This window comes from Podarcis raffonei, chromosome 2 (assembly GCF_027172205.1).
Source record: "Podarcis raffonei isolate rPodRaf1 chromosome 2, rPodRaf1.pri, whole genome shotgun sequence".
In the NCBI taxonomy this organism is placed as follows: Eukaryota; Metazoa; Chordata; class Lepidosauria; order Squamata; family Lacertidae; genus Podarcis; species Podarcis raffonei.
Genome location: NC_070603.1, coordinates 49,323,038 through 49,350,493, shown reverse-complemented (window position 1 = coordinate 49,350,493; position 27,456 = coordinate 49,323,038). Strand labels below are relative to the sequence as shown.

Genomic DNA, 27,456 nt, shown 5'->3' with positions numbered 1-27,456 from the left:
TGTCCCAGCTTCTGCCGACCTAGCAGTTTGAAAGCACGCCAGTGCAAGTAGATAAATAGCTACTGCTGTGGCAGGAAGGTAAACGGTGTTTCCGTGCAATCTGGTTTTCGTCACGGTGTTCCCTTGCACCAGAAGCGGTTTAGTCATGCTGGCCACATGACCCAGAAAGCTGTCTGTGGACAAACACTGGCTCCCTCGGCCTGAAAGTGAGATGAGCGCCGCAACCCCATAGTCGCCTTTGACTGGACTTAACCATCCAGGGGTCCTTTACCTTTACCTATGCTATTTATTTAGTCAGTTAACAAGATTGATATAGATATCACTTGACTGGGAACCCCCCTCCCCCCGTAAACCCTATAAGTGGTTTACAACAATATAAAAGGAAGTTTAAAAATTGTTAGGTGTTGGTAAAGCACCCAAACTTATTAGGAAAAACTTTGTTTTGTGAGGTACCTGAATTGTTGAGCTGTAAGGACATTCTCCTCCGTTCCTTACATTAGCATCCTAAAGTATGCCCATACTATACTGGTGCCCATACTATATTGGGAATCAGTGGTTTTGTGATTTATAGATTGTTATGACAGTGACTTGAAATACTGTGATCTTTAGATATAATATTAAGTTCTGACCTGCCAAGGAGCTCTCGTGGTGTCAGTGAAAACTGGAATGAAAAACAATTGACATGCTAGTATATGCAATTTCAGCACTGTTGAGCAAATAAATGCACATGCATTTTGTTCAGGGATGATAGTTTTAGAAATGTTTCTAAAGATCCTTCACAGGCAGAAAGCAAGATATTTTAGTGCTTTAGAAACAAGACATCTACGGTGTTAGAAAATGGAACATAGCAATTTTCTCTCTCTCAGTCTGAAATGTCCTGAATTAAATAAAAGTGGGAAAGGACATAATTTTGAAATATTTTTGAATGTAGGCATCTTACACAAAAAGGTTCATGATGAAAATACTGCTCTGTATCTTGTTTGTTGTCTGAGAATCTTAAATTAATTAAGTTCATAGAACACTTCTCTTCTGTTATATTGTGCTCATTTGAGAATATTCTGGAGCTGTTTTAAATTGTTGTATGCTCACAACTGATGGAGTTAAAACAATATAGCTGATGAACATTTAGACAATAGTGCAAACAGACACACCCACGTATTTGTTCTGCAGGCATGTACTATTTTTTTTGTCATTAGAAGTTGTCTCCTCATACTTTTCTTCATTAATCTCGCTTGTACACAAACAGAGATCTGGTAGAGTTGTTTAAAGGGAAACTTCACGTGGTATTTGACCATAGCTTTCTCTTTGGAATTATTTTGTGTAAGATTAACTGCCCACAGTTTGAACTATAGAGGTGAGATGATTGAAGAATAGTACAGTGAACCATAATCCATTCCGGAGGTCCAGTTGGCAACCAAAACAGGTTGTAACCCAAGGCGCGCTTTCGCCAATGGGGCCTTCCTTCCCAAAATGGGTTGTAGTCCAAAAAAAGTGACACGCACTTCTGGGTTTGACGAGTTGTAATCCAAAATGGTTGTAATCCATAACAGTTGCAAACCAAGGTACCACTGTACTTGAAGTCCTGTGGAGGCAGCTTCTGAAAAGGAATTCAGCAGTGTGGTTTTGGTTCATGCCATACCTGTTTACATCAGAGACAAGACATTTTTTGCTATGGGACAGTGTTTGTGGGTGATAAGAGTTGAAAGAGCTACTTAAAGCTACCTAGCATTCCTACCTGCAGATTTTTCTGCAAATGGTTGTATAGCCATATATTGTACTTTGATGTACCTGTTGTAAGAAAAGCAATAGTGTAGATTAAAACAGAAAATTAAAATTCAGTACTTTGAAATAATTCTATTCTTCCCAAATCAAAACTATATCATTTACACCAACCATCAATGAGATTAAACTATGGCTATAGTAGGACCTAATTTCCATTCCACTTACCTGCTCTATTCAGCTACATCTAGATACTGATTATGCTGGAATCTAACAAATTTACTTTTTGGGACAACGGGAAAAAATTGTATTTTGGTGCACAATTTTATTTGTTATACGTGTGTGAGATAGATTAATGAAGCCTAAATAGTTTGGTCCATTTGCTTTATTTAAAAATGAAAAATTGGGATCAAAATTAAGGTAGTCTGTAACTTAGATTCAATTTAATTAAGACAGAGATGAGGCCATCACTGAAGAGCTGTGATTTAATGGAGATTATCTCAGTGTGACTTGGAGTTCTTAGTTATGAGTATTTCTGCATTCTAGCTTTCTAGGCCCTGCATGGTGTCATCCACCAGACCTCTCATATTTTTTTGGTGAAATACTTGGGCTAATCAGTTTCAGATTTGCATTTGGCCATGCAGTAGTCCATGAACTGCCGCAATGCGGTCCCTATGACACCATCTTTGAAGACCACTCAGATTCTCCCAAAACAAGATGAGGTTGCCTGCCTGCTGGGCGGGGTTAGTAGAAGGGAGCTTATTTTATCTCTTCCCCAACTGCAGAGTCTGCCTATTTGCTTCTGGGTGTAACTCAGGTGGGTTGTGTTATCTTACAGCCATCTCTTACCACTGCTTCTGCAATTGCATTTGAAACTCAGGTGAGACGCTCATCTCAACAGTTTTAGACTTGAACTTGTGGGACAGACTTCTTTTAATGGACTGGTATTCTATTATACGTGAGTGCTTATATTAAAATAAAATAAATATTTCTTACCAAATTTAAGACAAATAATATTTAGTTAGTGTCTACTTCTTATTAAGAAATAGGGAACAATTTATTAATTTAATGCTATTTTGTAACTTTTGTTTGTGGGTGTACATAAGTGAGTATTAAGCATCTATAGTCACAGTAAGTATTAAGCATCTATATTTAGGTTTTTCAACATTTAGGTTATATTTAAATATGTAGAACCAGTATTATTGGAGAAAGGCTTAAGGAAGCCTCTCTTGCAGGGTAAATGGGTGCTTCTAATTAACTGCATTTTAAAAAACAACACCACCAAAACTTTAATATAGATATTTCATCTGTTTGTGAATCTGGCAGTCTTTTGTGCAGATTTTAATGCAGAATATTCACAAGAATTATTTGTTTATGTATATGTGAATGTGTGAGAAAGAGAAGAAGAATAAAGTGATCTGCTTTTGATAGGTTGACTCAGTTTGGCTCCATGTTCGGTCACCTTAACTGTACCTGATTTCTTCATTTTTGCAATAAACTTATGAAAGTAATAGTGACCAATAAAATTTTCAACTTTTGAAATTGAACCATTTTAAGGCAGTCATACAATATCAGAGTTTTGTGGATAAAGACAAACTCTGTGATGATACTTTGAGTGTTGTTACTACCATTAGATAGCAGTTAACATGTGTCATATGCATGCCTTCCAAGACTCAATGCACTTAAAGCCATGCTATTGATCTTAATATTTTCCCCAGAGACTGAATGTGTGAGTCTCCATTGAGACATGCTATCCTTCTGTCCACCAGTGTTATAGTGTATTTTGCAAATGTTGAGATTTGATTTATGTTGGCTTTTTCTTCCTTGTTGGATTAATAATTTAACGAATTATTTAACTACATAAAGTACTGGCATGGAGAGAAAACTGCATGTGTAACATACTTGGTTGAGTCAAAATAGCATATTTCCAATTGCTTCTCCTTGACAGAGTTAAATTTGAACAATTCTCTGGGCTGGAGCTAGAATCGTAGTCATTACAAGTAGGAGCAAACTATTGAAGAGGGTAGATTTGCTCTGCCTTGTCCTCATATTCTGTTAGCAGAGCTTTTAGTAGGGCTTTTAAAACTTCATTGTTTGCCCTTAAACACCCCTAGCGGTCAAATGGAGAGAATAGACACAACATTAGGAGTATGTTGTGTGCCGCAATGCGACATTTGGCTGAAGGGCAGCAGCTGGATCAGTGCCAATTCTGGAAGAAGATGAATACTTTCACTGATATGGTCATAACTGTTCTGAACAAGTCTTAAAACCACTCTTACTGTCTTTCGCTGCACATAAGAAGGCAACCAGTTTCTTTATGCAGCTATCCTCCAGGATTGGCCTGATAATTTTCTAGAGGTAAATTGGATACGCTTAATAGCTATGAATGATTCTTTGCCTGTGTGTTTTGAAATTTTAAAAAACATATATTAACTTACTCTGAATATAAACTGCTAAGATATTCTCTACACTCGGTATCCTGGCACAATAAGTTTTAAGTATACATTTCAAACATACATCTATCATCATCATCATTATCCCTAATTTTCAGGAAAGCAAGAGGTAAGTCTATTTTCTTAGTTTTCTTCTGGGATAGAGTTTGCTTTCTTCTTGAATACTCCAGCATTTATTTTGTTTTAATACCTTGACCTTGGGGTACTAGCCACAGCATTTTTTCCCTACCATACATAAGCGCCATCAGTTTTATATAGTTTTTTAAAGGGCTTGAAAATTCTCAAGGTTCATCCTGCATTTTGCAGCAATCAGAACAAAGAGTAAGGATGAAATCAAATGCTGCCACTCTGCACATGGAATGTATTTTGATGCAGCAGAGATGTTCACTAACATAAGAAAAGAAAAAGTGATTTTCACTTATTCTTCCTTCTACTGCAGCTCCCCCTGTGATCTCTGAAAACCTCTTCCAGAGGGTTGAGGGAACCCTCCAGAACAGCATAGAAGGTAGCGCAGAGGTGCAGCTGAGGGGGAAATTGTCAAAAAATACCTTTTCTTCTTTTTTTTACAGTAGCAGATGTTACAATTGGATCAGCATTGGATTCTATCCCATGCCATGCTAATTTGGCTAAAATTTAAGAATTATTTCCATAATCCTTAAATACATTTCAGACAGTGAAATGTAAGCGCTTTATGGAGAAAACATTAATTAATTGAAAAAAGGTATTGTCATAGTGGCTTTCTCACATTTGCTAGAGACAGTGATGTATAGAATATTTGCAGAAGCTAGAATTTTGCACTTCTTGGATGACAAAAGCTTAGTCTAAAAAAAATAACACACAAGCATTTTAGTGTTTCTTGGCGCTTAGAATTTACCTTCAGCCTTTCTTTTTTTCATAACAAAGAAGAAATGAAGCACTGGGCAGACATTTCCAGCACTATACTTGAAACAGAAATCAGATTTTCCCAAATACAGAAGATGGGATCTAATCATGTTACGCTCACGTAGAGTGATCTGTGAAAAATGGTAACTGTAATGTCAGCTTGGTTTTTTGTTACATAGCGGAGAAGTTGTGGGAATATAATATAATTGTTTCTTTTTCCCCAGGAAGGGGTACATGTTTCTTTTTCAGAAAACAAAGCAAAACAGAACTATAGACTTAAATTCATGTGAACTGAGATAATGGAGTAATATTAGGACAACTACTAATTAATTTATTATTATTAATAAGACACAAAATAATTTTACTAAATTAGAGCAATTTTATTGGAAGCTGCCAAGATTGGTAATTTAAGTACTTTATACATCTTACACAATTTCAAAAACTGTTCAGTCACTATTTTACAATGTAGGCTTTTTTGTTCCTTCTAATAATATGCACCAAAATTGCGGTTCTTGCCGTTTCTGTATCCGTACAAGCCTGCTTGTTATTTGACTGCATTTTGTCAATATGATTCCATTTTGATTATAGGTTTCCTCCCACACTAGGATTAGTCTGGGCTGCCATCTTTTATCCTAATATATGTATTTAATATATGTATTTGTTTTTTGATTGATCTATATTGTGTTTGCTGTTACAAACTACTGGGCATAACTGATACAAAATGAGTAGCATTGTAATGTTCAAATAAGTAAAACTGATCAACAATCCTGGAGCCTTAAATAACTATACATGCATTATGATACACAGAGTTCTTGGGAAACCATGGGTGAATAAGATAACTATTTATTAACTGGGTAACTCAAAGTGATGCACAGGTGCTGAGCCACTTTGTGAGCTTGTCATCTCTAAACGTCATGCCACATGGTGAAGAGAATTTTACCACTATCCCTTTTCCTCAGCTTTCTGGTGGAGTACAGAGATATGGTAACATTTCTCCTTTTTATTTGGCAGCACATTACACTGTAATTATTACAGACTACCAGTCTGCCAAATGATTGGGTAGACCAGAGCTTTCCAAACTGTGTGTTGCGACACATTAGTGTGCCAGCTGCAGTGTGTAGGTGTGTCACATGAATGCTTCCTGTGCTCCTCCTGGGGTTGGAAAGGGGTTAGTTTAACCTCCGGTTTGCTAGTAAAACTGAATTACTGTGTCGCAAAATGATGCATGTATAAAAAAATCTGTCACCAACATGAAAAGTTTGGAAAGCTCTGGTGTAGACACAGTGGTAAGTCATCATTTGGTAAGTGGTTGCTGTATAACCTAATGAAACCAGGCGTATATAACATCTTGTTTTGGAATCAACATATAATAGTTTAGGATGAAAATAACAGATTTTTTTTCAGTCATGCATTAGAAAGAATGATTAAAGGAATTTATTAACATAAAACAGCCACTGTAGTGATAAGTGTCCTCCAGTCTTTTGTTCTGGAGATGGGACTGCTCTGTGGTATTGATGTGTACTTACTTTCTCCTGGTCTTGAACTAGAACTGAGGTTTGAAGAATGAGTGTGATTAAATTAATCTCATTCTCTGTTCTGAATGAAGACATTTTCAATGCCGCCTTACTGATAGTGATACATTGAGTATTCCACAGGCCACTTGGCTAAATAGAATTGTACTGTTGTGCCCTGCACAAGAGTTGTGGACTAATATTGCTAAATTGAATCATGTAAGAGTTTATGTGTTTCTCACACATGCACAAAGCAAACAGGAAACCATCAGAAACTTCAAAAGACTTTTCTTATTTCCAATATGCTATTCTTTATCTTTAAATCTGCTTGTATGAGTCACTTCATGAAAGCAGAGTTGATGAAAAAGCTTCACCCTTCCACCCTACTCTCTTATTTTCCCTGGAAAAATGAAGGCAATGAAATTGAATGGGAAATATATCTGGGATGCTCTTAATGGAGTTTCCATTGCGCTTGAAGGATCAAAGTTCTAAGAGCAACAAGAAGCAATAGCAATTTTGGTGCAGAGTAAGAAAATGTCAGCTTTGAAAATGTTAACTAAAAGAATCAAACATGTTTACATTCCTTTTGCTCTTAATGATCTAAAGAACTCACTGGGGAAGAGATTTTTTGTCAAGCCCCTAATCTCATTAGCATAGCGTTCAAGTAGGGCTGAAGTGCAATTTAAGTTCAATATGTGGTTTGCCGTTTCTTCTATTTAAATAGGAACTTTTGAAATAGGAACTGTTTTGGTAGTTTATTTAGCTCAGACCACAGGGGTGTTGGAAAAATATTTAACCGTTCCACCACATGCCATGGTCTAGATAAAAATCCCAATTCAGGAGTTGCTATGTCTATAGGAAGGAGGCTACTATGTACAGTTAATGTTAGCAATCTAGTTGATCCTTGTAAGCAAGAAAGATGCTTGGAAAGTATTGATCGTGAAATTTTTGAAATATTGTAATCATTGCTGTGCTTGAATTAAATTTATACAGCGAATGCCCTGTTTGAAAGTTTTGGCTGCAACTGATGAGACTCCAATCTCCTAATAGTGAATGAATACTTTATTGCTCTTTTGTCAACCCGACCTAACACATACTCATACACATGCTTACTAATACACATGCCACAAAGCAAAGGTAAGCAACAAAATAAGTGCATGCAGAATACATTAATTTTTTTTTAAAAAAACACAACCTGTAAACATTCCCTCTCAAAAACGAAACAATAGATTTATTGTAAGCAATGTGATCTTCAGATGAAATGGATAGCTTGTCCATAGCCTTTTAAACAAATGTGGGGGTTCTATGTGACTTGTAATAATCTGTACTCACCAATAGAAACAGAGTTTTAGTTAAAGGGGAGTCATTACTACAGCCTGCTGTTAGGGGCTGCAAATAATGAATGCTCAGATATGAATATAGGTGATCCTCTGTTAAGAAGCATACCATGGTCGTCCTACTTAAGGCAGCCAGCTTAGGCAAAATCTTCCCACCTTGTTCTAAGTCCTATAATGATTGATTGATTGATTGATTGATTGATTGATTGACTGATTATATTTCCATGCCACTTTCCATTCAAATGAATCCCAAAGTGGCTTACAAACAAGAAATATCAAGAACATAATAGAACACAGGTGCAGCATAAATCATATGATATAATTAACAAATAATCAGTAAAGAAATTATAATCTCTAAAACACTATTAACAAAGTAGCAACTAATAAATAAAAGTAAGATGCCTTCATCTCAATCAGCTGCTGAAAAATTAACCTACATTTTGTCAAAAGCAATCTCAGCTCACATAAATGGATGAGGGACAAATAAGGGGGCACCTTTCCAGAAAGAATATAAAAACCTTTGTACTTCATATTGGATAAGCACACCATAACTAGAGTCATCGTGGTCTGCCTATCAATATCTTGTAATTGTCTGGGAATCTCTGCCCAGATCCCATCATAGCCATTGGTGTGTCTTCTTCCTCTACCTCAAAAGTTAAGGTTTTAGTTTTAGCATCATTATAACTTAAATGAGTTCCATTATACAATATGAACCTACACATTCCCATCTGAGTGTATGACAGAAGAATTGCATCATCTGCACACAAAGCACTGATATACTCTTGTCTCCAAAATAAGATGGCAGGGTGGGGTAGAATTTCAGACTAGATGAAAAGGGAACTATGTCGCAAGAGGACAGATTAAATAACAAATGTGCACCTGGCAAATTTCCTTATTTACGTGACTGGGTCTAAAAGGTTACCATCTCAGATAACTCACACAACCCCTGGGTTCTTCTGATTAACCTATGATCTATATTCAGAAGAGCCAGTTTTTGTCAAAGGCAAGGCCAGGATATGTAGTAAAAAGTTACTAAAAATCCACAAAAGCAGCCAAAGTGAGTGGTGTATAGGAGATGTACAGTATGCCCCTCCCAAAAAATTTTTTTTGTACTAAAACACATTAATTGTAGAATTGCCACTACACAATCTGGCTTGCCAAAAGTTCACAGAGAACACCCAAGTTTCTAACTTACCCAAAAGATGAAAGTTTGTTGCTATGGGTGCTATGTGTTTTATGTATACTTTTTTGGCCTGATTCAAGAGGCTTCGAGTTTCAGCTTAAATCTGCATTAGTATACTTGTGCCTGAGTCCCAGTGCCAGCCCTGTGGCAACATTAGCTGCATTAGGCATGATAAACAGAAAGGTGGGACATTTACTCCCTATTAATGTTTCTGGAGTGCAGACATAAACAAAAAAATATATATTTACACAGCCTCATAAAGCAAAGTTGTTTCTTCACACAGTTAATAATTTACTCAATTCCCTACTGCAAGGTGTGATGGTGGCTGCTTGCTTGGATAGATGTTTTAAGTGGATTAGACAAATTATGGAAGATAGGTCTAGCAAGGGCTATTAGCTGTAATAGCTAAATGTTTAGGGACACCACTGATGTACCAGATGCTAGAGACAAACGATAGGGGAATGCCATCACCCTCATGCCTGGCTGGTGAGCTTCCAGGAGCATCTGGCTATTAAAACAAACTGCTATATTAGATGGACCTTGGTCTGACCTAGCAGGCATCTTATATTCTGACAGCCAGATCCTGCATTTTTGACCCATATGTACTGTAAATATTTTTATTTATTTCTTTACACAATAAATTCCCCAGCACGACTTCATTCCTTACCTAGGGCTCGTAAAAGACAATTTACCATTCAATTAACTGTCCTTAAAATGTTAATTTCCTTTCCAGCCCTCATTTTTCTCAGTCATACTAGCTTAGACCAGAGCTTTTGCACTGAACTGTTAATGAGGGGTGACCTATAAGCCCCAATCACATATGCTGACCAATATCCCAGCCCAGATTATTCCTCTGCCAAAAAACTTCACCACATCTCCAAAGAAGTGCAGTTTTAAAAACAAGCAGCTGCTGCCTAGCAGCCAGTCACATTGATAAACCAACATGCCTATATACTTCATCCATATTGTGCTCCAGCCTTCAGTGTGGGGCTGTTAAGGAGCAGGGGTTGATGGGAGTTGTAGTTCATCACCATCTAGATCCATACAGCTGTCCTAAGGGAAGAAACCACAGTAAAATCAATGTACATTTATTTTTACTGTGGTGCTATTGGTCACAAGACATTGGTTCAGTGTGCTGTGTGTACCGAATAAAGAGTCTCTGCTGGCTGTTTGTCAGGTTTGCATAATCCTTTTAGATAAGTCAGCATTGTTATCTGGGGTATCTGTGAACATATATCAAGTAGAAGTGTTTTACTATCAATACAGCATTGCATTGCATAGAATTCTTGTTCCACTATAGTAAACTGAATTAATATTTTGTAGTAAATGACAAGAGGCATGAAAGTTAGTTCCTGCGAGTTGTGGAACACTTCTTTTGCACCCAGATACACAGATAATACTGTTGGAGTCAATTACATAGTGTTCTGTGGACATACACACACCTCTTCCAGAAATGACACTGAGGTATAGCAGTGATCTAATTGAAGGAGACAGAGGGAAATGTAACACTTGTTAGTACTACCATTGTTGCTGTAACTAATCATTCAGCCTCAAAGGTCTGTGTCATGGTTCCAGAACTACATCCATCTCTCTCTTTCTGTGTATTTCTCTCTCTCTCTCTCTCTCCTCTCTCTCTCTCTCTCTCTCTCTCTCTCTCTCTCTCTCTCACACACACACACACACACACACACACACTTACCACATATATATTCTTCATTAATTACAGGTCAAAAAACAGGCAAATAGCTAGACTTAAAAAGATAAAGGGTGCTGGCTATTAAAATACTATATATCTCTTGCTGCAAAATAAAATGCTTGTAGAATCATAGAATTGTAGAGTTGGAAGGGATTCCAAGGGTCGTGTAGTGCAACCATATTGGTGTAATTGGTGATTTTTATTTTTTATTTTGAAAAAGCTTAAACATAATGCTAAAGATTATTCTCTGTGGAGCTATATGTGCACAAGTGTAAAAGTGTAAGAATGGGAGCATTAGCAAATGAGTGGATCATTGTTGATTTTTTTAAATAGGAATGTAAGGAAAAATGCCCCCCCCCCAAAAAAAAACTTGCATCATTCTTCTAAGAATGACAATAATTTTCTTTGGGCACCTTTCTAAATATGACAGGTAATCCTAGAAAACAGCATATACATACAGATACAGAGAGATGAATAGTTAGACAAGAAGTAAAAGTGCACAGTCTGTGTATTATCTCTGCACTGCATAGCCCTTGGGCTTGTGTATTTCTTTACCGATTAGAATTACGCTGAAGGCTGTAGTAAAGCCAAATGCCATACAGAAATAAGCCTGGTGCTTATTATCCAGAGGCTTGAATGGCTAACAGCCCCCTGGTAATTACACTAGATGCTCATTAGTGCTGAATAAGCGCTAATCAAAAATTTAATCTACCATATCATTTGTCAATTTGATTAGTTGTTTGTGGTAATTGGCTTTAGAAATCAAATGTAACAGAAAATCAGAGTCTATATTATATTCACAACCTAAAATGCTTTGGTGAGGAAAGGACATTCTCCAAATATATATCCATTCAAAACCAGTGTAACAAGAAAACATCATGCATTTTTTATTGATGCAAAGCCATTTCCCTTGAGAATAAGACTTGCAGTGAATCTTTCCTTCGTGCTAAGAGGACACAAACCTATTTCTGTCACAGAAGCTGTAGCACGGGACAGATGTTTAGCTATTATTAATAAAGGTTTATATGATAAAATGGTGCCCATAAATTCATTGTAAACTTATTTTACTCAGCACAAAATTACACATCTATTAATATTGTCACCTGTCACCTTGTTTAATATAGACAATAAAAATAATAATGTTACTTTTATACCATAGTTTTTTCTGATGTCATAGCTGTAAAATTTAATTCTAGCCCATTATTCCTGCCTTAGAATAAATCCAATGTCAGGAAGATGTTGTAAAATGTTTATTATTAGAAAGTCATACGGCAGTACTCATGTATGCTTGCAATTTTTTTGTGTTACTTAATCCAACTAGGGGCACGGGGGACATTACTGGCATTTGTTAGAAGGTGTATTTAGGATTACAACTTCAGTCTTTCACAATTAAAATTTTATATTCGTTGCTACAGAGACTCTCTGGAGCCTTGCCCATTTGTTTCACAGAAAAGAGGGGACACTTATGCAGGCAGTGTGGGAAATTGCAGGAGAACTGAATCATATGGTGTCTTGTGTCCTCAGCTAACTTTAACCTTTTTGAGTTTGCAGAATCAATCCTGAGCTCTAAAGGGCTTACTTACTTACTTACTTCGCCAAACCTTTATTTGACATTACAAGTATAGGCCATCATAAAACATCCATATATAAAAATTTAAAACATATATAAATAAACAGCCATGTAAAAAATATAATGACAAGGATTTTCATTGGGATTTCTTCCCACTAAATTGTGCCAGCCACCATTCTAAGAGAGCCTATTGACAAAAACTCAGCCATCCTTGTAGTTACTTCTGGGTTAATGTCAGACAGATACTCTGATATTTTCATTGTGCCATGATGTTAGACTACTCAATAAAAGGGGATAGCATGTGTAGCTGGTTGTATAATGAACAGTAGAAAAAGTACAATTCTAAAAAACAATAGGACCATTCCTACAAAGACCAAAACCAATAAAGCCATTTCAACAGATGTACAATTGATATTCCATAAATGACTGGGTCATACCTCAGGGAAAGTCTGCTTAAAAACATCCTCAGTTGTTGCCTAAACTTTATGACACTAGGCATCTATCTAATTTTGATCAGTCATTACTGTTCTTCAGTGTTACTGAGTGATTTACAGCAAGAAGAAAAAATAATTAATGTTTCCAGCTGCTAATATTGGGACTTATTTATGAGTAGATGGTTTACTAAGAGAGGAGAACAGGAATACTATATTACATTTTTATTTTATCCATAATTTCAGGAATTATGTTTCTTTCTCTTCTCTCTAACTTTATGTTAAAATAGAAATATTCATTGCTGAAGGGACCTTTTCGGTACCTGTCATCTTTCAACATAATATTTGGCATTTGTGGGATTATTATTTTTAAAATTACTCTGTTATTCCATACATGTTGAAGAACTCTGCCAGATCAGGTTTAATAACCATATACATTTTCCAGGAATTAAGCAGGACCAAAGAGAAATCAGATATTCCGTTCACTGATTCCTCCCCAGAAAAAAGTGCAACTGATTTGGTTCTATAACTTTTTCCACAAACCCATGTGCAGAATCACTTTGCCAAAAGTCATTTTGTCAGTGTAATCCGATTTATGTCTATTCAGAATTAAGCCCCATTGAGTTCAATTGGACCTCCTCCCAGGTATAGGATTGCAGCCTTTAAGTGCCAAACCCTGCTTCAATAGCCAAATTATAAGGATTATACTTTCTCTGAATACTAGGCTGTTGACAATACAGTACTGAACCTTGAACTATAGGTTGCATGCGTAACTTCAAGCTTCAGAGCTTCAGCTTTTGCTATGTACAGGTTTCAGGAATGCATATACAGAGTCATAGCAAAATGCAATTTCCAACAACACTCTGGGAGATAAGTTGTCCCGAAGCTGTTCTGAAACTGGTATATTATCTTCCAATATGCATTACACATATCAAAGAAGCTCTGCTTTATGGGTTATAAGAAGTGCATTTTAAACATCTACTAGTAGCTGCTCTTTCTGCACCTCAGAATAAACATGGCCTCAACTGGTATTTATTATATTTACGCTCAAAAGAGATGATACTTCAGTAATAATAATCATCATCATCATCATCATCATTTATTATTTGTACCCCGCCCATCTGGCTGGGTTTCCCCAGCCACTCTGGGCGGCTTCCATAGAAACCAAAAAACACTAAAATATCATACATTAAAAACTTCCCTGAACAGGGCTGCCTTAAGATGTCTTCTGAATGTCAGGTAGTTGTTTATCGCTTTGACATCTGATGGGAGGGCGTTCCACAGGGCGGGCGCCACTACCGAGAAAGCCCTCTGCCTGGTTCCCTGTAGCTTTGCTTCTCGCAATGAGGGAACCGCCAGAAGGCCCTTGGCACTGGACCTCAGCATCCGGGCAGAACGATGGGGGTGGAGACGCTCCTTCAGTAAATTATACATTTTAATTAAGTGAACAATTTGCAGTGATATAGAAAACCAAATAATAGATTTGCATGTACATATGAGCTATAGTGGCTAGGTAGGTAAAACCCATTATGTGGTTATATTTTCACATCAGACACAGCTGTACAGGTATACATTTGAATAGTGTGGGGTACCATAAGCCCTGCCAAACAATTTCCCCACACCTTCGTTCATGTTCACCATGCAAAGCTCTCCTACCTTTTCTCTATAAAAATCTACCCATCACAGAAGTGGAATTTCATGTGGAAAGTAAAATCCCATTAGTCCTAAACCCATAACAGCTTGACCTAGAAGCAATGAGATGACACTCTTCTCCTTGCTATGCCAATACTATTAGCCACCCTTTCTCCACTATGCACCCCTTCTGTGTGATAACAATTCAGGCATGCTTTGGTAGGCTGTGCACACTGTATATAGAGTTGCTCCTTCCAGAAACTATATATTTTCCCCATACAATTATTTGTTAAGAAGCCAAATAAGCATTACATCCAACTCCATACTTTCAAACGGTCACAGTGGAGGATATCAACAGAAGGCTTTAATTTCAATCTAAATTAGCGTTGTGCTTTTTTTTTTTTTTAACCTTACTAATATGAGTTAGAATTGTGTGTCTGTGCGGATGCACTTATTCATATTTGCAATAGAAACACCTTTTTAACTATATTGAAATTGTTTCTGTGCTATTTTTTTCAAACCAATTGTAATTAGTTTTGTAAATAGCATTTTCAAACTAATGTAAATGATTGTGCTTCTTTTCTTTTCTCTATAGTACCCTCAACAACAACAACATCACCCGCATTCCTCTCACCAGCTTCAACCATATGCCAAAGATCAGGACCCTGTAAGTATTCCATTCTGAAATGCACGTCACTTGAATTAGCACACACAGCATTTCAGTATTTTTTTTTATTTGTTATTTAGCACATATTAAATAAATTAAATATAATGGCCTAATCTGAAAAAGAGTGCCGTGTTCTTGTTTTTCTTTTATTGAAATATGTGGAAGAAGCCATAACTGGAAGTGGGCTGATGTTGGTGGGGAGACCAGGAGCAGGGCTACCATGATGTTTTCATGGCCAGTCTTTATTTAGCATTTCCAGTTGCAACAGAAGCAGAGATTCCAGGCCAAGAAAGTGCAGGCCATAAGCTTGTACAGCTTGATAAATAAGGCACCCATTCCTGAAAGTTAGGGGGTCTGGGTTGAGAGTTATTTCTTGGATGAGATTGCAGCAAGAGAGACTGTGCAGAAACCTTGAGCAATCCTAGGGCAGAGTTGTATAGCATAGTACTAATACTAACAACAAAAGCAGCATTTAAGGTGTAGTCCTATATAGGCATGCCTGTGACTAAATCAGTTGGGCATACTGATTCCACGGGTATAGAATGGCACTGTTCAAAGAGCGCTTATTTCAATAAACTTCATAACAATGCTATAAGATATTATTATTTATGTGACACAGATAGAGGACTGAAGCAACAAGAGTGGTTTGCCTAAAGCTACTACCAATACAGCCTTTGAACCTAGGAATTCCTGGCTCTCGGCATGCTATCTTAGCTGCTGTGCTGCTTTAGGAGAGTGGTGTAGTGTTGAAAACTGCTCCTGAAATATTCTGAAACCTTGGCAAATTAGGTAAAAGCAAAGTGGCAGTGGCTTGCTGACATATGTATATCCTTTCCTTGACATGCTGCAGTTACAATAGAGACTCTACAACCCAATAGGCTATGATATAGAATTCAAGGCACTCTGGCTTTTTCATTGAAGCATGAAATGGCCAAGGACACTGCAGCTCTTCACATCAGGAGCAGAAACTAACATTGTACATGAAAACTTGGTTACTCAATTTGTTGTAGTGAGGGCAGAGTCATTGCCCAAGGTATCAGTTTGGTGTCAATCTCTACTAAGCCTGAAATGAGTGTGTGCTACAAGACATGGAGTAAACTGGCTAATGATGTGTCATGAACACTCCTACTTTTTGGCTACTTCATATGTAGGCTTTGCATCTTATGTTAATTAGAATAAATTCATTTTTTAAAAAAAATCTGCAATTACATTGCCTCCCATCTGTGTTGTAAAAGAAAGACTTTTATTGTTTAATTTTAAAAGTGCTAAAGTCTCTTTTATGGGTTAGTCAGATATTATCAACAGTCATGGGATTTGCCTATTTCCCTCCCGGTGTGTTTCATTATGAAGCCAGCTAATCTAGGCTTGTGAAAGTTGTGACCTTCCAAGTCAAAAGCAACCTAAGGGCCACATATGCCAATATACCAAGGGATCAATAGATGTGCAGGCTTTATTGTGTATCTCAGACTACAAAAACAAATCAGAATCCAGAAGTGTTGTTGAGCACCTGGCAAGCTGCAGCTCATTGCTGAGGAACTTTTTCGTTTTGTAGATCACAAGCTGTACAAGTCTGATCCATTTGTAGAAGACCTGGTATTATAACCAACAGTGCTTTTTTACTATAAAAAAAATGTTTAGGGGTACTCTCATTTTCCTACTCATATTGAAATACTGCCCCTCAATGAGGCCAAACTTAGATTCACAAAATGTTTAGGGGTATGCATACCCTCGCGTCCCCCCAGAAAAAAAGCACTGATAACCAATATACTAGCAAAGTGACTGTTATTTGCCCATACTGACAGACGGCCAAATTTAACAGTGGATTTTTAGTTGTATGTATAGTATTTCCTTTTTTAAAGACAAATGCTCACATGAAGTATTATTTGCATTAATTAATTAAAAAGTATTTTATATTTTTGAGCATTTTCCTTCTAATACCCTTGTGTCATCTCTTAGTTATTTCAAATCGATCAATCTGTGTGATAAGCAGACCACAGTGTCTGCTGCCATTTTCCTTTTAGTTTAATTTCAGAGATGGCTTTGTATGTAGCTCCCTGGAGACTTATATTGACTAATTCCCTTTTGCTGTAATTAAAGGGAAAAGGGGGGAAGGAAGTCATAAATGGAATTTAAAGGAAAGCTTTTATATTGAATTTTGAGATTTAACATTTTATAATGCTAACCCAAAATGATATTCTGGAAATTTAATTTAGGTTGTGACTAAAAGGGCACTTTTTAAAACTAGAATTTGTATTCATTCCCCTTTTGAGTGCTATAAATGTACTTCCATCAATTTTAAGTAGCATGTTTCAGTTCATGTATACTGCCAAATAATTTGCAATAGCCGTCTAGGCAGCCCTGCTCTTTATGAAAAATAGAAGGGCTGGACTATAATAGAAAGGTTAGATCTTTCATTTGATTTGTCATCTGTTTTGTTGCAGACATCAGTGCCATCAGATGAATAAATTTAAGCATGCATGGTGGGGACAGATAGTATTTCCAGGTTCCTTATATTAGAGTGTTATTGAAAGATGATTTCATATTTCTAAAATTGTTAGAAATGTTCTTCAACATGCTAGTTAATATTTCTACCCCTTTTAGCATTCCTTATTAAAAATGTGTTAACCCAAGTGGATATTAATGGTCCTCTTGCAACCAATGTGCTTATACAGAAAAGATTGCCCATTTAATAGGACTTGTAAAAGTGTACTGCATGAATCTCCCACATTTCCCATGTTATTAAGCTGTGTGTTATCTGATAGAGGCATTCACTTTAAGAAGACTTTCCTTTTTTATTCTGTTTGGTAACACTGGGACAGTAATAAAGAAATGCTCTTTCTGAAGCGGTGAAATTACTTTGCTAGGATGGCCAGGAAGCGCTTTCTGCCACTCTGAGACTTCTAAAATTTCAATTATATGCTTTCCTTGTCCATGTTTGATACAGTACAGTTGATGAAAAATGAAGGGAAGCATATGGGTATGATTTAGTCCAAATTGGATGGATTATAGGAGTGACCCACTAGTTTCTATCCAGGCCTCTCATTATGGCTGAAGCATTCACTGCCTCGTAGTTGCTCAGAGCCATCTATAAACTACATTTAGGGGTATCCATATCGCAGACATATAATTACACTTAGCACATGTGTTAGGAAATACTGTGGGGGGCATATGTAGTAACAGAGCACCTGCTCCTCTTTGCCACATAAATGCATAGCATTTATAGTTGTTTACCATAGCCATTGCATACTTTTTTTTTTTGCCCCATCTGTTACATACATTACAGATCAAATTAAGTCACAGGTTTATTCTGCCTTTGGACATTTCAATTTTTAATATTTTAAGATCAGGGTGTAAGAAAGATATTTAATTTGAGTTCGACTTCTAAAGAAGATAAATTGTGCAATACACATGTAGCACTTAATTATATTTTTGTGGTTGTTAATCTATTAATTCTATGTTATGGGTTGTTGATTTATTCTTTTTTCTGTTATCCTGCTTCACTTTATTTTTTAATCCTTGTTCAGATCTGACAAGAATTAATTTGTATTGATCTGTTTCCCTTTTGATGAGACAGCTATATTTATACAAAATATTGCCCTGCATTCATTTGCCTTGTTTCTTAATGTTGACTTTCTTGCTGTAACCAATGAATGAATGGTTACACATATATTTGTCTGTGTTTTCATATAGATTAAAAGCAGACTAAAAAGACTTTGCAACAATTCACAGACACTCCACGTAATAGAGACCTCTTAAATTACCTATTTATTTATCAAAGGCACATGGTTAAGGCTTGATAGATCCTCCCCCACATGGACTGCTCTCCAGAATGCACACTGTACGTTGCACAATTTTAGCACAAATAATAATGTATTTGCAGTTCAAAACTTGAGTCACTTTGGTCACTGAAAGGGGTAAAAGGGGAGAGGAGCACTTTTATACATCTTTAAGTCTGGTCGATCGAAGAGGAGGAAGATGGTTATTCCTTTATGATGAATCATTTCAGTCCTGTGTACTTCCCAAAACATTGACTCTCTGAAGCAATTTCTTAGAGGATATAATTGTTTAGGGAAGGTATGGCCAAACTTGCCCCTCCAGATGTTGTTGACCTACAACTCCCATCATCCCTAGCTAACAGGACCAGTGGTCAGGGATGATGTGAATTGTAGTCCCAAAACATCTGGAGGGCTGAGTTTGACCATGCCTTTTTTAGGGAATATAATATTACATCAGTAATTTCATATGTCTGAATGACAATAACAGAATATTATCTTATCAAGTCAGCAGACTTGCAGTGCAACACTGCATGTCTGCCCAGAAGTAAGCCCCATCACATTCAATGGGGCTCACTCCCAGGTAAGTGAGAATACAATTGTGTGTTTGTATCAGTGATGTGGTGGAGCAAAGACAGGCACGGGTGAACTGAAGCCACTTATTTCACGAGAGGAACACTAATGTCAACTCTTGGGGCACTATTAGACCATATTCTGTATGTTAAATAAACAAAGCATTTCTCGGAGATAACCCCACCAAAGCTAAGTAAAGTAAATTAGGTTATATTAGCATGCATGGCTAAGGGTTGCATTGCTACTTATTTTTTATACATTTCACACACAAAAATTATGACCAACATATTGCAAAATGTCACAAGGTCGTAAGCAAGTTTTGAGCTGATCAGAAAGAACTCTTCGTCAGACTGAATGTTCAGCAAAGCAGGGGTGAGGGGTGAAAAAAAAGCTGACTTAGTATTCAAACTATAATGTCTGCACTGGTGAAAATTCTAGAAAAGGCATGACTATAGGAGTTGTTACAAAGAGTACTTGCACTCCGGAATTTACCACTACACCACTGCTTTGTACAGACGCTGACACAACTTTGCAATAATTAAGCACCACTCTTATTTCTGCTGCCTGCACCTGAAGTAAAATTGATTAAGTATTCTTACATAGGTAAACAGTTGATTAAACTGTAAATGTAGTGGTACATAACTAACCTTCTCTGGATTGGGACTAACATGTCTTTCAAATCAGAGCTTTACCATGATATTGTTGGAACTCTTTAGCTTTTGATGTTATTTTCATGAGTGCGTTGATTAAATTGTAAGTTATTTTATATTTAAAATAATATAATGTTCTTCCATAGTCTTCAAGAAGGTACCTCTGTTGTAGTTTTAGTAATATGCAAATGTATTGAAATATTATCATTAGTTAAAAACCATATAATTACACTAGTAAACTATTTCACTGGTTAACAGCCATTAAATATTTCTAAAAAGTCACTTCACTATACAAAGACATTGCCTGAATGAAACTAGTCTCTCTCCTTGTGCCACTAAAACAAATAATTATCCAGTCTTTGATGAACAGATATGTGTGCTTTTAATAGTCTGCCCTGCAGGTCAGGCAACTTAAGCTTTACTGGACACAGTAAGTAAGTGAATTCTGGAAATTTCCCAGCTGAAAAAGGAGAAAAAAGCCTTGTAGGCCACTAGCAGACATACAAATCTAGAGACTGTCGGCTTAGGCGCCACCACAAACCCAATTGCAACTGTCTTAACATAAGGCTCTCTCACATTCTTAATTTATTTGAGAGATGGACTAGACTGTGCTTTGCAGCACTTTGTCTTTGTCAGTGCAATATGTAATGTTTGTCTGTCAAAAATGAGTGTTTTGTCCAACCCTGTCCTACTGAAATGACAGTATTGTCATGGGGACTTTGCTTTAATGTCTTCCTGTCATGACTCATAGAATAAAGGATGAAGTATTATTTCCACATTCTGGCTACCTCATTTTTCAAATATAGAACTTTTTTCTAGACAATACAACACAAGGTAGCTTCAGAAGCTAATGAGAAACTACCTAAATTTCAGTGTATCGCTCATCACCTCTCTTGCTAAACTTAAGATGTAGGTATATTGGTAGCATCTCTTTGCATGTAGGAAATTGAAGTTGAGATGACTTTCCCCAACATATTGAATTCTTCTATCCACTACAAATTTCACAATCTAGTGTAAAAAAAAAAAGCTTTGTTACAACATTACTATCTAAAATACATTGTTGGTTGTTTCATTAATCTCTGATATTTGCTTCACTTTTTAAACCATTGTTTTAGTTTGTGTGTGTATATATATTTTTAAGCCCTATGGCTTATTTACTCAGAAGTACCATTGCATTCAGTAGGACTTCATCCAATTAAGTGTGTATAGGATCGCACCCTTAAGTTACCAAATGGCAGCATCATTATATCACTGAAAACCTGTGAAGTCTCAGTGCATGGAATACACAAACATTATTATATGACAGTGTACCTCAGTTGAGCTTCAAAATCAGTGCTTGCGATAAGACTATGCATATAATAGAGACTAGATTGTTTTATTATGCCTCCATTTTTGAAGACTGCAGATCTGATGTGAATCTTTTTCTATGCATTCTAGACGGCTTCATTCCAATTATTTATACTGCGACTGCCACTTGGCTTGGCTTTCTGATTGGCTGCGTCAGAGGCGATCAGTTGGGCAGTTCACGTTCTGCATGGCACCTGTTCATCTGAGAGGATTTAATGTTGCTGATGTTCAGAAAAAAGAATATGTCTGCTCAGGTAGTATAAATTTATCATTTTGTTTTTTTCTGTTGTTTTCTACTGATGTTCATATTAAGCACTCAATAAATGATTCTAATGTTGCTCCTATTTAAATGCCACTCCTTGCTAGTTCCAGTTCAGCCATGCCCCAAGTAAACTGTGTAATATATTTTAAATCACTATGATTTGTTCAGAGTCTTTTCTGAACTGCTGATCTGTGTTAACAATTCTGTACTTAAATTGTCTTTTTTCAATTGTAGTCTCATATCATATTAATGTGAAAGAGTAATTAACAAATAATGGGATGCCTTTTCTCAGGGGAATGCCTTCTGAGCTCTATATCTGACTAGCATACAAATGGAATGAATAAGCAAGTGTATATGTAATGCTGGAGTTTAATTTAACACACAGTAAGCTTGTGTGTACATTCTGACTGACTGACTAACTGACTGAAGGAAGAAGTCTGCATTTTGTCCCTAGGTATTATAATTATGAAACTTGGGAACATGTAACCTTTCTTCAAGTCTCCCAACTTAGCTGTTTTGGTTGCTGGTTAGAAATGATACTTAACCATAGGTAGCATCTGGGAGAAGTTGAACAGACATTTAAACTTGAAATATAAGTTTTTATTGATTGATAGAATAGTAGTTTTTAGGCCCCTTTTAGTGTTCTTAGCTCTGGATAACTTTGAACCTCTGTAAGAGAACATTGTCTAAAGTGTTAATCATAGAATATGTAACTCACTTGGGTACTTTCTTATTTTTAATGTAAAAGGGTAATAGGTGTGGGTTCCCCTGCTAAGGTTCCCTCCACTCCCTAGTTCGGAAGACTTGGCACAGTCTCCTTGCATTTTTGTTTGGGGAGACAATATCCTACATTTTCAGAACTACACTGTGGTGAAGAAAGTTTACAACTTTTTTTGGCTGCAAGCACACCATACATGTAAAGCAGGTTGCTAGGAATTTTAGTTTACTCCCACAGACTACAGTCCCCAGCACTCTTAACAAAGTTTAATTCTCAGGCTCCTTTAGGAAAGACACAATAAAGTCAATTGAATGAAGATAGGGTAGGTTCTGAAAACACACATCTCAGGTATTAAAGGCCAGGGCAAAGAGGTACATCTTCAAGTATCTCACTGATGTTGTTGTTGTTGTCATCATAAGCAATGTGGCAAGTAAGCTTTGTTTTACACTGATATAAATGGCAGATTATCACAACACCACATTTTAAAATACTGATATTGATTCCTTTTCTTTCCCAGGTTCACATGCTGAACCTCCATCCTGCAATGCCAATTCCATCAGCTGCCCATCTGCTTGCACTTGTAGCAACAATATTGTGGACTGTCGAGGAAAGGGCTTAACAGAAATCCCAGCCAACCTTCCGGAGAGTATTGTAGAAATGTAAGTGCCACTTTGGCTCTCTCTGCTCTATTCCAGCCAAAGACAGAAAACTCACATGCAGCTTGCTTTTGATTTATTTTATTTTTTACCATCAGTTTATGGCAGTAACCATTTACCAATGGATATTCCGAAATTTACAGTGCAATCCTATTCAGAAGTCCATTGTGTTAAATGGATGATTAAGTGGGATTAATACTCCAATCTGAACCTCTATTGTAAAAGTTGCTTTTATGCATAATATGTGGTTTTTCAGTATGCACCAGGATGCGTAAGAATATGAGGCCTTTGGAATTTGTAAATTCCAAATCTTTTCACCCTGTACTAATATTGTGACATTAACTGAGAAACAATGATCATTCACACTAGCAATCTCCAATAAACTTACAAAGAACAGGTTCTATTCAATGAAGTTATCCATTAATGCAGAATGTCTGCCTCTGCAACAGAACTTCCTCTCCCCATCAGCTCCTCATGTGTCCCCCACACTCTTCTCAGATCTGGTCCAGATGATTGAGGGAACCTCAGAACAGATTTGGAGAGGGCATAGAGGGCATGCAAGGAGAAGTGAAGAAGAGGATGTCATCGTAACAAGACAATATTGTTTGATACAAGCCATTAGTAGTAGTAGTAGTAGTAGTAGTAGTAGTAGTAGTAGTAGTATGCTGCCCTATACCCACGTGCCTCACTGTAAATGAATCCAGCATTGCTCCTCCTTTGAAACTCTTCCCCTTGCCCCTCTGTTATGGAATTTACAGTGAGTAGATATCATAAATATTTCTGGTTGTGGTGCCTAGAATTTGGAATAGACTCCCAATCACCAGTCTTATTTCGGGATTCAAGATGACCTTAAGAGATTAGAGAACTGGGCCAAAACTAACAAAATGAATTTCAATAGGGACTACTAATGTAAAGTTTTGTACTTAGGCGGGAAAACCCCGCAGCACAAATATAAGATAGGGGACACCTGACTTGCCAGTAGTACATGTGAAAATGATCTATTGCAAGTTTAACATGAGTCAACAAGTGTGATGCAGCAGCAAAAAAAGCTAATGCTATTCTAGGCTGCATTGATATAACTATTGTGTCCCAATCAAGGGAAGTCATAGTACTGCTCTGTTCTGTCAGACCATACCTGAACTACTGTGTGCCACAATTTAAGCTGGATATTGAGAAGTTGTGCAGAGGAGGATGACCAAGATGATCAGGGGTCTGGAAACCGAGCCTTATGAGGAATGGTTGAGGGAACAGGGTATGTTTGGATAAGAGGAGACTGAGAGGAGAGATGATAACCATTTTCAAATATCTGAAGGGCTGTCACATGGAGGATGGAGCAAGCTTGTCTTCTCCTGCTCAGAGACTAGGACCCAAACCAATGGTTTCAAGTTAACAGAAAGGAGATTCTGACTAAACATCAGGATAACTTTCTGACACTAAGAGCTGCTTTGCAGTGGAATGGAAGGTGGTAGACTCTCCTTCCTTGGAAGTTTTTAAGCAGATGTTGAATGGCCATCTGTCATGGATGCTTTAGTTGAGATTCCTGCATAGAAGGGGGTTGGACTAAATGACCCTTAGGGTCCCTTCTAACTCTTCAGTTCTATGATTATATGACTCTATAGCATGTAGATAGAAGTTTAGAAATATTCATGAATTTGTGCTGCAAATTGAAGAACTTGGCATTCATGGCAATACCCCAAGGTTCCAAAGTTCAATTATTTTACTTTCACAAAAGAGCAAATTTTGGTTTATCATAATGTATGTGAAACCTCTGTTTTTTAAAAACATCACTCAAGTACTTTCTGCCTAAGACTTAGAGAATAGGGGTCTGGGGTTGGATTTTTAGTAACATGTGCCTTACTGTTTCTCCATATGACTAAATGATGGGAACATCGAAAGAACGTTGAAATCTGCCTTACAGATAGAATGATATGCTGCAGCTGTACTACCAAATGCTGAAATTGAATTTCATCGAAATCAAATATGACTATTGTTGCATTTAATGTGTATGCATCTACATTTCATCTGCTGGGAGTATTTTTTGTTGTTGTCATTGGGGGGGCGGGGGCGGATCTAATGAATAGCAATAGGGACATTTCATTGTGCAGTAATATGTCCTTTCAAAAAAAAATCATTTGAACTCACCTTTAGAAAGAGTGCTGCAGTCTCATGCCTTTTGTGGATTGTGTTTTCCTATGTGGACATAATTATGTGATGCCATTATTAACTTACTTGGTTAGTTGGTCTTCTATCCTCCCACATGGCTGGGGAAGGAAATATATTAGTATCTCAATCTGTGCATAGTGATAGTGAGGATCAAATATGCTCAAATATATTTCCACCTGCCTGGTCCCATTTTCACAGTTTCTAGAAAGACAGCTAGTAACTTGGAGCTTGCCAGAGAGCCCTCAAAGTTAGGACAGGAGTGGATTTACTGTGCCTACATCAAGCTACTAATAGGCTGTACAATTTTACAACTGTGTAAGTTGTAATTGATTTCCTGCCTTCAATTTAATAAACATATTTAAATTTAAATATTGAAATATGACAGTATTCGAAGGCATGGTAGGTTGCCATGTAGTCATTTACTACTTGATAAATACATCAATGCAGAACTGGAAGAAAGGCACACTTGGCATGGTATACCTGCGATATACCTGACATTGTGGCTCACATAAATCACTTGCCTTGGGCAAACTGCTGATTCTCTGGGGCAATGGGATTCTGCAGCAAGCCTGAGCACTTTGCTTTATGAAAAGGTACACAATGACAGCTGTTGTCTCCTGCACATTATATATTTCGCTCACATTGCCTTCATTCAACCCACCACATCCTCCACATTTGTCTCAGTAATCATTTATTTTTAAATTTTCTACTTGTTCTTTGGGGTAAGGGGGATTATATGGACATCAGTAACCAATCAATTTTCTTTTCTTCCCAGCAGTGGTAGCCAACCCCTTCTGTACACTTTCCCTCTAACATAATTTATTTATGGTTACCAATAATTTTACTTGCTCACTAGTAGCATGGTTGGCTGGATCAGACTCATTTCCTGGCTCTTAATTCTCTCTCCACCATGTTCTAACTGTTTAATTTTTTTCCTGCTACATTGGGGAAATTACCACCTTTCTCTCTGCTGCTACCAGAAGCGATGCACCAATAGGTGGCAAATATAGTTAATACATACTAAAATGGGAATGTTTGGTGTCAGAAGGTGAGCTAGCAGGGGTAGAACAGACATTATAGTGATGGTTCCTGCCTTCTCTCTCTGTGCCAGTTCACACTCATGCACATTACTTGATGCCTTATCATATAATGACTTAAAGGCACATGTGTGGACTCCATTTACCAACATTCTGCTTTAATTGACCACAGGTGATTTGTTATCATTTGAGATCGCAAATTCAAACACAGTGCTTTCCAACGGAAAACTTTTGTTCTTTCCACAGTGGTTGATATATGATAGCCCATTCAGTGATGGAATTCATTAACATATGCTGCAATCCTCAAGTGTTGACAGTGCATGTCTGAATCACTCCTGGCCCCTGCTGCATGCAAGAGAGTGGATGCTACTCTATAGCCACTCTATTCAACTTCAGGCTGAAGAGATAATGAGCCCTAATACATCCTGGCATTGCACAATGAGCAATTAGGTTTCTGCTCTGGAAATGCTTCAGCAAGGCCAAATACAATGATATCATCACATCAGGCACTGTGGCATGTCAACTTATCCATACATGCACATTTGTGTCTTCTGCTAAATACTTGGAGCAGACTATCCCTTTGATCCTGCTTTGCCTTCCTTGTTGCATCAATTACAGTACATAATGTACTGAAAACATGTATTTAATTTCATCCCCTACTTTCTCTAAAATGTACTTTTAGAAGCTATTGTCTTCCAAAAAGAGGCCATCTAGCCATGCTACCCAGAAAGGTGCAACCAGAGAACATGACAAGCTTGCTTACTTATTTTACCAATCTGGCCTACAGGTTATTCACAGTTTCCTACTATGGAAGGGATGAGCTCTGACACTTCCAAAAGAGAGCACAACACTGCTTGTTAATAGAGCAAGGCTCTCATTTGTAGACTCCACTTACTTGACAGCTAAAAATTATCAGTACTGATGCCTCATTCTTTTTTCTGTCCGGTTTAATGATTTGTCTGTGTTACAAACGATTAGGCCACAGTAACATAGCTGTCTTGACAAACGATTAGGCCACAGTAACATAGCTGTTAGCTAAGATGTTGTTCAAACTGGGAAAATTATAATAAGCTGCTCACATTACCAACCTTAGTAACATTTCCCCCATTTCCACCAGCTGGAACCTACATTGATATGAATGTCTTACTTAATCAGCAATCAGTATTACTCTATATGGTTTTGTTGCTCCCAGTAAT

At 37.2% G+C, this 27,456-nt stretch overlaps 1 protein-coding gene across 2 annotated transcripts in view; it reads left to right on the top strand.

Moving 5' to 3' along the window:
- The window catches only part of SLIT3 (slit guidance ligand 3), a 405,171-nt gene that overhangs the window by 232,018 nt on the left and 145,697 nt on the right, over nt 1-27,456 (top strand). For both annotated transcript variants that reach the window (XM_053376507.1, XM_053376506.1), the window contains exons 7-9: nt 15,010-15,081; nt 21,515-21,678; nt 22,922-23,063. In XM_053376507.1, the coding sequence (XP_053232482.1) occupies nt 15,010-15,081; nt 21,515-21,678; nt 22,922-23,063 (378 nt within the window). The remainder of the gene's footprint in view (nt 1-15,009; nt 15,082-21,514; nt 21,679-22,921; nt 23,064-27,456) is intronic.